At 38.5% G+C, this 13,983-nt stretch overlaps 1 protein-coding gene across 2 annotated transcripts in view; it reads right to left on the reverse strand.

Annotated features, from left to right (window-relative positions):
- Positions 1–208: 208 nt before the first annotated feature.
- The window catches only part of TOX (thymocyte selection associated high mobility group box), a 336,399-nt gene continuing 322,624 nt past the window's right edge, over positions 209–13,983 (reverse strand). Inside the window, exons 8-10 of one of the 2 annotated variants that reach the window (XM_073679334.1) lie at positions 12,001–12,387; positions 3,066–3,217; positions 209–1,343 (exon numbers count right to left, since the gene is read on the reverse strand). In XM_073679334.1, coding sequence (XP_073535435.1) covers positions 1,307–1,343; positions 3,066–3,217; positions 12,001–12,387 — 576 coding nt within the window. In that variant the 3' untranslated portion in view covers positions 209–1,306. The remainder of the gene's footprint in view (positions 1,344–3,065; positions 3,218–12,000; positions 12,388–13,983) is intronic. The other variant, XM_073679335.1, reaches the window with a different exon arrangement.

Genomic DNA, 13,983 nt, shown 5'->3' on the forward strand with positions numbered 1-13,983 from the left:
TTACACTGCTGTTTACTCTTGGGGGTTATATCATTTTACTACACTATATAAATATAAACTGTTGCTATATTGTTGTCAGTTACGGCAGCAGTTACATTTTTTACTTATCTTGTCTGACTTTCCGAGCAAGAAAATATGAATAAAAATGGAAAGTTTTTTGATCACTTTTATTTTTTTATCATTTAAAAACGCAAGTTTGGTTTTATTGAATGTCACAGTAGAAAGGAAATGAATTCACATGAATTGTGAAACAATATATTTTTTTTTTCCAGCAAAAATGTGAAAACATCAAAGAAACATATTTAAAAAGCTAAGAAAATTACTTACAAACACATAGATTCATTATTTCATAAATAGGCGCAACAGGCTCCATTTAATAATAAAAAAAATAATAAAATAAAATAATAGAAAAAATAAAATAAAAAGATTAAATACAGACACAGTATGGAGAAACAATATAACACATAGCCAGGTTATCAAGGTTACAATTTAGCTGTTTTCCAATCTGTTTCTGCATCTAGTAAAATAACATATAAGCATTTGGCAGGTTTTATACATAGAGGGACATAATGACATTTACTAACAGTTACACAAGAAGTGATACAAAAAGCCATTTTAATGCGGTACAAAATAAACATGTTTGATTTCTGTATAGCCCAGAGCACAATTAGCCAATTTCTCAGTGGAGGATTTTTCTCCCGAAATATTTTTGAAAATATAGACATATTAGGCATTAAAAAATAAGCAAAAATATGAATGTTTGCCAATCATAACCATTTTCCAAAGTGTACCACCTGGAATGTACCAGATTTCAATTGTAATTTAGCTACACAACATCCACATTTTATACTCTAGGAGAATGGACACTCATGCTATTTACACCCTTGCTATGAGTGCTACATCAAGCCATTTGGAAAGTCTTTAGTAGATTTATATAAACAACCTTTATGAAAACCAATGGAAACTCCAGGACGCTTTAATCTGAGATGACTACAGTTGCTAAGGCAGCTTTACTAGTGCAGCACTTCACAGCAAAACCAATAGAAAATATGAATGGTCCAATTTTCTTTAGTAATCTTCTCTCGGTAAAGAAGGGGGAAACATGTTACTTAAAGGAGTTTGAAAAGAAGAAGCAAGACTATTTTCCCAGAGTGGATAGTCCACAAATGTAAATGTCCTAAGTGCTTAGCAACTTGTATTTTATAATGAATTGCAGAATTGCCATGGTCGCCAAATGCGATCCTCGACAAGGGTTGTCCCTGCATTCCTCTTCTGAAAGATATTTGTTTCGGCGTGGTTCATACTTTCAGGTTAGGTACAGTGCTTTGTCCCGCTGCATGTTCCTAAAAGGAAAGCAATCAATGAAAAAAGTTACTAAATTAACTTATGGTGAATGTTAGGCACCTCGATAGAACTATCTGTTAATACTACTACAAAAATATAATAAGGGTTGTTCACTACTTGTAATAGCAGTTCACTTACTATAATGTACATGTGTTCTGTAGCTTTATATTTAAAGGGAATCTGTTAGCAGGTTTTAGCTATTTAAGCTGAGAGCAGCATGTGGTAGTAGCAGAGAGCCTGATTCCAGGGATGTGTCACTTATTAGGTTGCGTGCTGTAGTGTCAAAACAATCAGTGTTTTATCAGCATTTGATTATCACTAAAGGACTAGGTCTCACGTGCAAGCCAGTCCAGCTAATGTATGTAACCCCGCCCCCACCACTGATTGGCTGCTTGCTGACAATGTACTGACAATGCATCTACGCGTTTCACGTGCATCACACTATTAATCATGATTAAAGGTGCAATACACCTAAAACGCATTGATCTTTTAAGCCATGCCATACATGTGCATACTGTAGCCATGCTACCAATATGAAATGTTAACTTTGATCACTGGATCTGGATCTATTCACCAATAAAGATTTTTTTTATGTTCAAGTAGCCGGATCTTCCACTCCTTGCACTGATTTGATTGTGTTTATTATCTAGCATGGGCCAATGTGATAAATTTCTAGAGTGTCTAGTTTAAAGGTCCCCTTACATCTGAGATCAAAGTCGGGTTAACTTGACATGTATATGGTGGCTTCCTGACAGAGATTATGATCCTTTTGTTCTGCAGGCAGATAATCCACTGCCATCCGGCATTCCTCCGGCTGTGGCTTAGGGGGCCCATACACGTTAGATAAACGTTGGCCAATGATGGTTTAGTCAATCACTTGGCCAGTTGGTATCTTTCCCGTCTTTCCCGACTCTTCCATACATAGGAACTCTGATGAACGCTCCTGTGTTCTCTACGGGAGAGGCATGGCCAGACTCCTCTGGTGGCGGCTTATCACACAGAGAACAAAAGGATCGTCAGCGGTCGACACCGCGGATTCTTATCTCCCCTGATATCTGTCTGGAACCACCATACATACACATTAGACTATTGGACGAACCCACCAATATTGGCGGGTCTAATGTGTGTATGGGAGCAAATAATCTATTCCATACGTAGAGAACACATGAATGCTCAGCTGAGCGGTGGAGGAGTTGTGACAGATAATTGAATAACCCATCATTATCTACAGTATATGACCACCTCACATTTGCGCTGTTAAATATAGGACAGGATTAGTAAATCTACCCCATAAACTCCATATAGACATTACTGGTCTGATTTGTAACTAGGACCCCCATGTTTCCAGGTACCTGGATGAAACCTATTCAAACACAGGGAGTACATAAAAGCTCAATAGAGAATGTGCCCCATGTTTCAGGACACCAGGGCTAACCACCATGCTCCTATATAGCCACCCTTTGCACTGTATGTGGTATATCTTAATATAATGCATGTTACATGGCTTTCACATTAATATATTTCATATCGTTTACACAAGTAAATCTAAAGCAATACATGCATATTTCAAAAACCAAAATGGAAAATATTCGTCAGTATCTGCTTCTGACACATGCCGATAATTCTGTACACAAATGCAAACCAAATCTTGCTCCTGCGATGCTGTGTGAAACATTTAATATCAGCAGTGGAACACTAGAGTGTGCTAGTCGCCTGCTCACCCATTACTGCAGTAGTCATTGTTCCATTCTATGGCCTGTCCTGGAGGATTCCTACAACCTGAACGGACATACTCCATTGCTTGAGTAACAACCTGGGCTGCTGTAGATGTTGGGCTGATAAGATTCTGATATTCTGCCTGAAGAGTAAATCCCTAGGAAAAGAAATAAACCGTATTACTTGCACAGTGTGATATACACAGTAAACAATAAATACACAGCACGCGGCACAATATTCAGGAAGGCATAAGAGATGGAATAAAAGTAAAGCGTGCGAATAATCAATATATTGGTATTAAAAGCAGAACGCACATGGTTATATCTCTATAATGGAAGAAAAGGCCACGTAAATTTATATACTGGTTAGTCTAGAAGCAAAACAAAAGGTATTATAGACAAAGAGGCGAACAATCAGCACAACAAATATAGATATATTCCCCGAATCTGCATTTTTTTTTCCTTCTTCATTAAACTCAAGGATACATTGCTTGTTAATTTTCAAAATATGCAACAGAATCTTTTTTTGAAAGACATTGGCAGCAGGTGGCTGAGTGTTTTATTAGACTACACCTATTCATGCATTGTTCTCCAACCCCTTTTTCTTCATTCAATCACAAAGGGACCATCTGCTTCCTTTATACTTACACTTCTTTTTCAACTAACAAAAAAAAAGAAAAAGCAAAGCACGATACTAGTGATTGGAATTAACGAGTAGCAAATAATAATCAAACTCCACACCGAGGTAGGAAAAAAAAAAAAGAAGAAGAAAGAAATAGCTCGGCCGGCGCTCAGAATAAAAATTCATTTCACATCAGTATTTATGGCCAAAATGATTTACTTAAATTAAATTACAACAGCGGGCTGTGTGCTAAAATCTGTATTTCAGGAGGAAGTTTTACTAGGAGAAATGCACATATCGCAATAGAATAGATATTCCTGAAAAGTCTATTTAATATCTATTTATCAAATCACACCACGATTGTGGTACAGTAATTGTGTGTGGACCCGAAGCAAATTTCCTGACAAAGATGCCAACTTTAATGGACAAATGAATTTCTAAAAGATGTCCTTATGGCATGTTTGGCTGAGATATACTGGAATCCGAAAGCCCTAAGGTTGTGTGTACCCAAAATTCAGTCCTCATGACACCCAACACGTCATCTTTTCAGGATTTCCTCAGTTTTGCACAGGTGTTGGAATTATTATCAAGGCCTCAGAACTGGCTTCAGGTTCTCCTACCTGTGCAATATCAAGGAAAGCCTGAAAACATGATGTGTTGGGGGCCATGAGGACTGGATTTGGGAAACACTAGTCAACGTGGACTTACCGGCAGTATGACAAAGCTGGCGATAAACTTTTATTGATTGGTGCTTGTTTAATAGCCTGTTTACACAGGCAGCGCAAAGTAAACAATGTACTAGATCAGTGCTCATAGGCTGCCATGGTTCTTTGGTAGATTGAGTCCTGTTTACACAGGATTATGCACCACTGAGAACAATGACTTTTTGCACTGAGCAAAAGATCATTTAATCCATTGAATCCATTTTTGCTTGTTCCATTAATCCATTTTTGCTTGTTCATAGGGTGTTCGGCGGCCTGTTTACACAGGAAGTTAATTGTGAAACAAGTGATTATAACAACACTTGTTCACTATTATCTTGCAGTGTAGATGCAGCTATAAATATGTTCAATTAAATCCAATGTTTTATTTATCTATATACAAAAAATGCCTTTATATCAATGTCTTTGGAAGATGCATGCCACCGTTTAGGCACAGTTCCATACATCTGCCATGCATTCATCTTTGAACTATGGATTGCTATGGAGTTGAGAATGGATAGTTTATGGATCCACATCCTGGATACAAACTGTTATTAGTTCTGTACCTGAAAATGTTTCTTGTCACAGTATAATACAGAAATAATATTTCAAATATTAGACATGAATTATGAGCCACTAATGTAATAATAATCCTTTAATGATCTTTAAAACTTTTTATGTATCTTTTAACCTACTCTTCCCATCTAATAGCACATGAGTATAAGGTCACTTAAGCAGACCAAAAAAAAGGAATCTGTAAGTAACTAAATGTCACTGACCCTCAGAGGTTTACTTCTACTTGCTTTCAAACAGTGGTCAACATGGCCAATGCTGCCATCATAATATTCCAATAAATGTGTACTTCAGATGGCTACAATGTAGGAACAGTGAACAATGTTCAACTGGCATCTTGTGCAGGGTATGCTCAGCACTCATACCTGGGGCCTTTCCATCCTTGACCCACCTCTAGGCATTAGTGTTTTCCTATAGTCACTTACAAAATATTTGTAGCACCGGCATACCTGAACACTGTCCCTCTTTCCCAGCAGAGACACCGGCTCACTCACCGCCATGGCCCCTGTCCCGCACTTCCTACTAATTCCAGGTCTGTGAGTGTCCAGGGTGTGTGCACTGCATGCAGACCCCAGGGCACTGTGCTTGGGATGCACACGCTTCTGGTCTCTTAAAGGGGCTGCGAGTCATCCTACAGTGTCCCCAGCCAATTGCTGGAGGATACTTACTATTTAAGGCACCTTTTCCAACATGGAGGTGACTGATCAACGTTGTATGTCTGTCACTAACACGCTTGCTAGTTCCCAGGTCCCACTGCTTGTATCCAGTATACCTGCCTATCTATCAGCCATGCCTGCCTGCCTGTCTATCACCCGAGACAGCCTGCCTAACTATCAGCTGTGCCAGCCCGCCTGTCTATCAGCCGTGCCAGCCTGCCTATCAGTCATGTAAGCCTGCCTGTCTATCAGTCGTGTCAACCTGCCTGTCTATCAGCCATGCCAGCCAGCCTATCAGCTGTGTCTGCCTGCCTGTCTATCAGCCGTGTCTGCCTACCGGTCTATCAGCTGTGCCCACCTGTGCTTGCCAAGTCTACAATTCCTGGCCGTGCCTGCCTCCTGTCCCTTGCAATCAGCTGCCATCCACCTGATGTCGGTCCTGGTGTAGCACCTGGTTCCGCCTCCCTCGTCTCTCCTCGGATCGCGGTATCCCGTGCATCCGAGGTCAGACTTGGTGAGGCACCTAGTCACTCCCCTCCAGGCTCTCCTTGGTTCACGACACAGTGGTTCCCCCACCCTGCCCGTTACAATACTTTTATTCCCAAGATTCTAAAACCGGGAAAGATTGCTGCTGCTTCCAGGTCTTTTTGTAGCTCTCCACAGGTGGTCCTTGGCTCTTGGACAACTCTTCTGATAATTTTTTTCACTCCTCTGTCTGAAATCTTGCGGGGAGCACCTGGTCATGGTCAGTTTATGGTGAAATGATGTTCTTTCCACTTCTGGATTATGCCCCTAACAGAGCCCACTGGAACCTCCAGTAGTTTAGAAATTCTTCTGTAACAAATACCATCAGTATGTTTTGCAACAATAAGGTTGTGAAGGTCTTGAGACAAGCTCACTGGTTTTACCCATCATGAGATGTTTATTGTGTGGCATCTTGGTAATGAGACATCCTTTTATAGGCCATTAGTTGAACCAGTTGATATTATTTTTCACTAAGTTTCAGAATTGCTAATTACTGATAGATTTCAGCTGGTGTCATGACTTTCCATTGCTTTTGCACCTCTCTTTCTTCATGTGTTCAATACTTTTTCGATGTGTCATTTCTCACTATCACACAACTTAATTTATGGACATCTACGGTTTGATTTCTTTTCCTCTGTGGATTGGATGGGTTGTTACCGACATCTGTTGACAATTTCATGTCAATAGCACCTTTAGAAATATACTTACTTAGAAAATTGACGATGCGTTCAGTACTTATTTCACCTGCTGTATACACAGATTTCATGAAATCAATATTCATGAGAGTGCTTCTTTAAGCGTATATTCCCCCATGCCAGATTTTTTTTGCAGCAGAATTGTGTGTGGAAAATCTGCTGTGTATTACGGTAACAGAATGGTGGACGAAATTTCCTGAAATCTCATCCACAAGCTGCAGAGGAAAAAAATTTATAGCATAAACAGACCGAAGCTGCAGATCTGAAACACGCAACATGTCAATTTATGCTATGGGTAATCACTGCGGATTTCACCTGAACGGTGCAGAAATGTTGCATTTCTGCAACAAAATCTGCTGAGGTTTTTAGATATGTGAAATTCTCTGCAAATCTTCTGCGCTGGATTTTTTCTTTATCTATTGGTTTTTCTGTAATCCTGTAAAACGGTTAGTTATCAGATCAGAGGTTTCCTATCTAACCCTTCCTCTCCTTAGCAATAAATAAGGATTTCATCTGCACAAGTTCTACTGGGATTATTTATATATGATAATACATGGATGACATTACTGATCTATTATCTATGCACATACATTTTATGTGGATATTTTTAGATTCTAACCTTGTACTTTTACATTTAAATCCAGATCTATTGCTTTACATGATCCTGTAAGCATGGTTTTTAGAAAGCAATTATGCATATAGTCTTACTTCCAGAAATGTTAATGTTAACATGTTAGGAATCTGTTCAAGAAGGCATGACACCCTCAGGTCAAATAATAAGGCAAATTTAGTGCAAGTGTCTTTCTCATACAGGGAGATTGGTTTGTCAAGGTCAGGGTAGAAAAAAAAAATATCTGGCAGAGGTTTGATTCCATTTTGTAGCCTGAGGAGAAATAAATGACTCCAATCTACATTGCTGAGAAGATACAAAGGTTGAAAATAGCTGGAGAAATTAACAATATGGCATTGATTGTACTCCTTTCTCGAAACAATGTGCATTACTTGACTACATAATACAAAAATAAAGTAATCTGTAAACAGATTTACCAACAAATGACCTCTGTTAGAATAATAAGATGCCCATTTTGGCATTTTGCTTCCATAAGTCGCCTCTGCAATGGAGATATGTCTTCTTTTTTTTTTCTGCGCAAAGATGCAGAAAAAAAACTCAAAGATAACAATATGAAAAGCAAATCAATATGCAGAAACAGCGGGGCAAAAAATATAGTCTTGACGAGTATATATCTAATAATATTCATATGAAATGTGCTTACCATCCAGTATTTTTCTGATTTTGCTTAATAATAACAAAAAAACTGCTTTGAATAACAGCAAACACTACGTAGATGTAAAATTATGCTGTTTCAATCTATTTGGACACATATATGCAAATTTCCGGCAGATTTATTAAATGTTCTGTGCTCTTGAAGACATCAAAAGAACAGAATATGTGAATACAATAATCTATGCAATTTTCTGGGACTGTATAATTTAGCTATAATACTGATTTGTCTGAAATCTACTTAGTGTTTGTATTTGATGTGAAAAATGGGTTGGAATCTGTGTCACTGCAACTTTTTGAAAGGTTCACGCTCAACACTGGCTAAAGTAAAAACATGTTTATTACATTTCTTTGTGGCTTTTTTTTATATATACTAAGACCTATTTAATGGATTTGAAAACCAAACAAGAGAGGCACGGAACCACTAAACAAATGACAAACTATAAAACATAAGAATAAAGGAACAATGTAGCAAAAATTTGCAACCGGTTCCAATAAGCCTTTGAATAAAAAACATAACGTGGGATATAAGTTAAAGATTACATTACATAAAGTAAGAAGACTTTAACCGAGGAGGTCACATTCTCAAAAATGTACATTTTACATTTTTTGTTACTGTCCTTTAGCTTTATCATAATGGGATCTTATATGTGATGGATGACATATACTATTTGCGATATATATTATTTGTGATATCTTACGGGTTAAAATGTGTCTTCTATCTCAGCCTTTGGTGCACGAAAGTAGATATCAATCCCAGCCATGCTCCCACAGATGATGGATACAATTATACAGTATGGCCCCAATTCATCATTGCCTTTGCACCTATTTTTTGTCTAGTTTTGTGCCTTTTTTTGTTTGTACCCAATTACATTATTCTATTTGTGCCTTTTTTTAAGTTTATTTTGTTTGCTCACCAGGAGTTTAGCAATTGCCAATATTTTTTGCTGATTCAACTGGAACTTTTAAAAAAGTTTGAACATTTTCGCACAACACCACTCCAATTTTCTTGGTGTATTTTTGAGTACACCGGTATTTTGACCCAATATTTGCAAGTTGTTGCGAAAATTTGCACTAAAAGGTCACAAAAACAGATCAATACAGAAAAAAGACCATTTTTAACTATGTAACAAATTTATGATCCACATGTGCCATTTTAGGGAATTTGGCACAAAAAAGCAACAAAAACAACAAGACAAATAAGGAAAGTGACTTAAAAATTGCAAGTGATGAATCAGGGCCTAAGTGACAAAGGATATGTCAAGAAATCCTTGTGGCCAATCAGCAGCCACTTCACTTTCCCCTTATTCGGACATAACTGATATCCGGAGGAGATATAGAGCTGCGGCTGCTCCCTCACTTCCTTCGGACGTCTAATTTGTCCAAAGGAGGGGATAGTGAAGTGGCCGCTGATTGGCAGCAGGGATCGCGTGACATAATGTCTCGAGAGCCGCGGGAGTGCCAATGCTGACATCCTTGGAACGGTGTTGTATAGGTGTTATTATTTTAAGGAGGAAACATGGTGATTGAGAAGGTGTTGTCTGAGAAATGTTTTTTCCCCAAAATAATGATTGCTTGATTGCATGCTGGAGATTAGAAATGTCAGCCCTGTTGCTAGCAGCTGATCACAGGGGGCTACAGTTTAAGAATTGTCTAGTTTGAGAAAACACTTTATGCATAGTTTGTAAAAAAAAAAATCTTGTTCTTGACAATCTTTACCACTCATAGGCTTGAATGTTTTTTTTTAAACTTGGCTTCAAAAATGACTTTTGCAATCCGAGTGGCTGTTGTGCACATACCATTGCTTTGTTTGGAACAACTGTTTATACAAGACCTTTACTGCATCCAACAAAAAAAAAAATCTCTTATTTTATCATATCTGTCATGTTTTAGATATTAGAACTAGTTACTTAAAATAATCTCAAAACTGAAACACTAAATCTTCTACTAATGAACCAGAACTCTACATGTTTTCCATTTGTCACTGTTCATTATCTTGAAAGCAAAGAATACATTATACAATTTCAGAGAAGAAAAAAAACAAAGTTCACTTCATAACCACTCCTGGATATTATCCAAGTTTAAGTCTAGTACTTCAAAAGTTATTACACAGACGAGCAAATAAATCCTCAAGAACCCTGGTCCAGCGGCCTGGTCAGTAGTCTGTGTCCGCTGGAGAGGGGACCTGCGAACCGCCTCCTACCTGCTGGCATCCACAGATACTCTTTTGATTAGTGGACCCAGCATGATGTTGTGTATGCATCACGTTGCTACAATGACGTCACACCAGGTAGTTTATGCAAAAGCGGATGCTGGCAAGTATGTGACGGTTCTTAGGGCTCTCGTCCAGTGGCAACAAAATACTGACCACGGTCCTGTGAGATTTTCCTAGGAATACTCATTTCCTAATTATTGTCCTGTATAAACAGGCTGACAATCCCCCATTGAACAAACAAAACGCTTATTTGTCAGGTGAAATGAATTTTGAACTCGCATAAAAATCACCATTCTCGGCAGCACATTGTCCTGTGTAGACAGGACATGTGCTGCTGAAAACAATGATACTCTATGCATACAGAACAATAGTATTAACTCTGTGAGCATGGAGGTGCCGTTAGACTATAATCAACGTGGATTGGAGTGTACACTGGTCCAGTCGCAGATACAAGTGGAATGAGGTATATAGCTTCTTTCACTAGTAGTCATGAAGAATTCACTGCACACTTTCATATATGATGCAATGTCTCACGCCACTTCGGATCCAGTGGTGCTAGCACTATCTCCATCTCCATCCACTACCAGACTTGCTGATTAATAGTAACCTATCATTAGACTCAGCAGCGCGAACCACAGGCAGCATGAATTATAGTCTAGGTGTGCGATTGCGGCAAGGTATCTATTATTTTAAAACTCTGTGGTATCTCAGAGAAAACATCGTTTGGAAAACCCGGCTAGGGACTATACAGAGAGAAGGGACTGGTCTAATGCCCCACTGAAGTCCCTGACCTACTCCTGTTGATTGACAGATTTTTCCCATGTGTGCACATAAGGAGCTTGCAGCTGTTCACACTCTTTATTCTCTTCGGAGGCGCTGGTCGGTTTTTTGTTGTGTACTATTGAGGGTTCTGACTGAGCACCCTCCCATCAGCCTAAGGCTGCTTTTAATTAGTGCTGGATCCTACCTGCCCTTTTAGACTGGCAGAGGCATGTATGATAAATATTAGCTGAGTGTCGCTTCAAAGAAAGGTCGCTTTGCTGCAGCTGATGGTCTCTCGTGAATTGGCCAATTTTTGTGCTAAGTACCTTCATTTTTACCAAAATATTCTATATAGAAGTAATGCAGTCCATATTTGATACATTCAATGTCTGCATGTATCTTAGTGCTTACAGTGTGCTGCTGTATTCTTTTGTTTGTGCATTAGGAGAAACCTGTCAATCACCTGGAGAGGGGCTGGGAGAAGCCGACCTGGGACTGCATCACACCAATCAGGTCTCTCCCTCTGGTTCCTGGATTTTCAAATTATGTTGTCTCTGAAATACTGCAGCGTTTGAGAGTAAAACTTACCTGGCAGCAATTGCACAGCCAAGTTCTTATTCATGGTGCCCGTGATTCAAGCAGCTTAAATGTAATGGCAGGTTCCATTTAGGGGACAATACTAAGAAACGTCTGAAGAACAAATTATTTTCCCTCAGCATCATTGTGAATTGTGTAACTCGATAAATGACTGATATGTTGAATCATGTATGAGATGCAATGAATTCTTCATAATTACTATAAACAGGCTATTAACATCCACATTCGCGCTGTCTAACTACAGCCTTACAGTTAATACTTAATGCGTCATTTGATAATATTGGTTGTAGATATTTAGACGTAATGAAGTTACCTGCTGCATTGCTGGTGAATGCAAAGCTGATTGGCTCTGCATTTGTAGCTGGTTTCCAATGGACTGCTGCATGGACATTGACTGGTGTTGCTGCATATGCATATGCTGGTGGAGAGGTGGACTCATCTGAAGAGATGGAGGAGGAGATACAGCCATGCTTGCAAGAGAAACAGTCACTGGCATTTGGTTGCTGGGTTTGGGAGCTATGTTCCTGTTGATACCGGGATGCATGGCAGATAAGTGTGGATTCATTGTTGACTGTTGGTGATATGGGGAGTTGAGATACAAAGTGGAGTGTTGCTGTGTGGGTCCATGGAAAACTGGAGGCTTTGAACTCATCATCTGAGGAGGTGGAGGAGTCTTAACATCAATAGGGTCGTTGTAACTCTGAGAAAACAAGAAAACATCAAGATGTTAATGTCTACGGCAAAGACCTATTTGTGGTCAAAATTAAAAAATAAAAGGTATTGTGCTAGCAACCCACTACCAAATGCTATTGGCCAATGTCAAACTGAGGATTCTTAAGCCCATCATAAAAATACTCTGGAGACCCATCCTCCATCTATATAGCTGATATCTTCTGAAATCTCCCCATAACAAACAGACTCTCGTAGACAGTAATTGGCAAAATCAACTCCAGACAGGATTGATTTCTGATAGGTTTTGGGTGCCCCACTATGAGGAGGCCATTAGTCTGTCAGAGCCTGGGCCCACCTAAGAATCCATTGCAACACTAATGGACAATCATGATGGCTAATGGAAGAAATTAGAACCATATGGTTAGATTTTTTTCATCTGTCATTGACTAAAGATTCAAGTGTACAGAATGGTTGGCTGAATTTATCTGATTATTTGTCATTATGTACAAGCCCACTGAGTTTTTGCTGTAGTTTTTAACCCATTCCCAACCACCCAATGTCTTTTGAAGGTGGACATTGCTGGTCCCCACCCTCCAACGACATCTTTGAAAGTTGCATTAACGTTCCTGTTTTTTCCAATCCAGCAGGAGCATGTAGGGTCTACAGCTGTCAGAGACAGCGGGGATCCTAAGAAGATAGAAGCGGTTTATTACCGATTCGTCTCTTCTCTCCATGAGCACTGTGTGAACAGAAGCATCGGCAATGGCACATTCTATTCATATTTTATGACAACTGAGGATAGTAGTTCATTAGCACCAGGAGAAGTGTATAAGTATACCAAAATAGCGGTATTCAGAAAAAGTTTTTTGTTTTTTTTTGCAAAAATTAATTTAAGTTTGTAGTAATGTGAAATCATATTCTTGTAAGGAGTCCATAAAAACCAAATGTCATATATTAAAAATGTTTTATACTGTATAAAAAGCCGCTCATTTCCCTTTTTCTCTCATTTCACTTGCAGTAAAAACATGAACAATCTTCTCTTGGCCAAACACCATATAATTTATGGTTTAATTTACAGTATTTCTTAAGGAGCTGTCAGTTTTTCTTTTTTGCTACATGTCATTTTGAATTTAAATAGAAGAAATGGTGATAATATATGAGTTCATAACTAGAAGCTATTTGCTTTAGAATAGACAATAAGTGTAATCATAAAAACAGATGAAATCAGCAGTTCCATTTCCTGCCCTTTAATATCCAAGTACATTTTAGATGGACTGGAATAAAATATATATATATTTTTTCAAGCAAATGACATCAAATCTGTAATGTATTTTAAGGAAACATATTTTCTCTTTTTACTGCCTTCTTGAAACATGAGCTAAATCTTGGTTGCCTAAAATGTGCAAGATTATATTTAATGTATTTGATACATTCTGCAAAACTTTTGAGACCTCAAAAATGACTGAATATAGATATCTGCACCTTATAACCCTTTTATTGCCCAATGTATCTACATTAAAATATGAAGCAATAGTCTTGATTCAAAATATCCTATTCTGTGTATACAGCCCCTATGCAGACTGATGTGCTTTTCAAAGTTTAAAAGGATTTTTAGACCTATAAT

Source organism: Phyllobates terribilis, unplaced genomic scaffold (assembly GCF_046119375.1).
Source record: "Phyllobates terribilis strain yellow unplaced genomic scaffold, ASM4611937v1 Scaffold_4__5_contigs__length_816908805, whole genome shotgun sequence".
In the NCBI taxonomy this organism is placed as follows: domain Eukaryota; kingdom Metazoa; phylum Chordata; class Amphibia; order Anura; family Dendrobatidae; genus Phyllobates; species Phyllobates terribilis.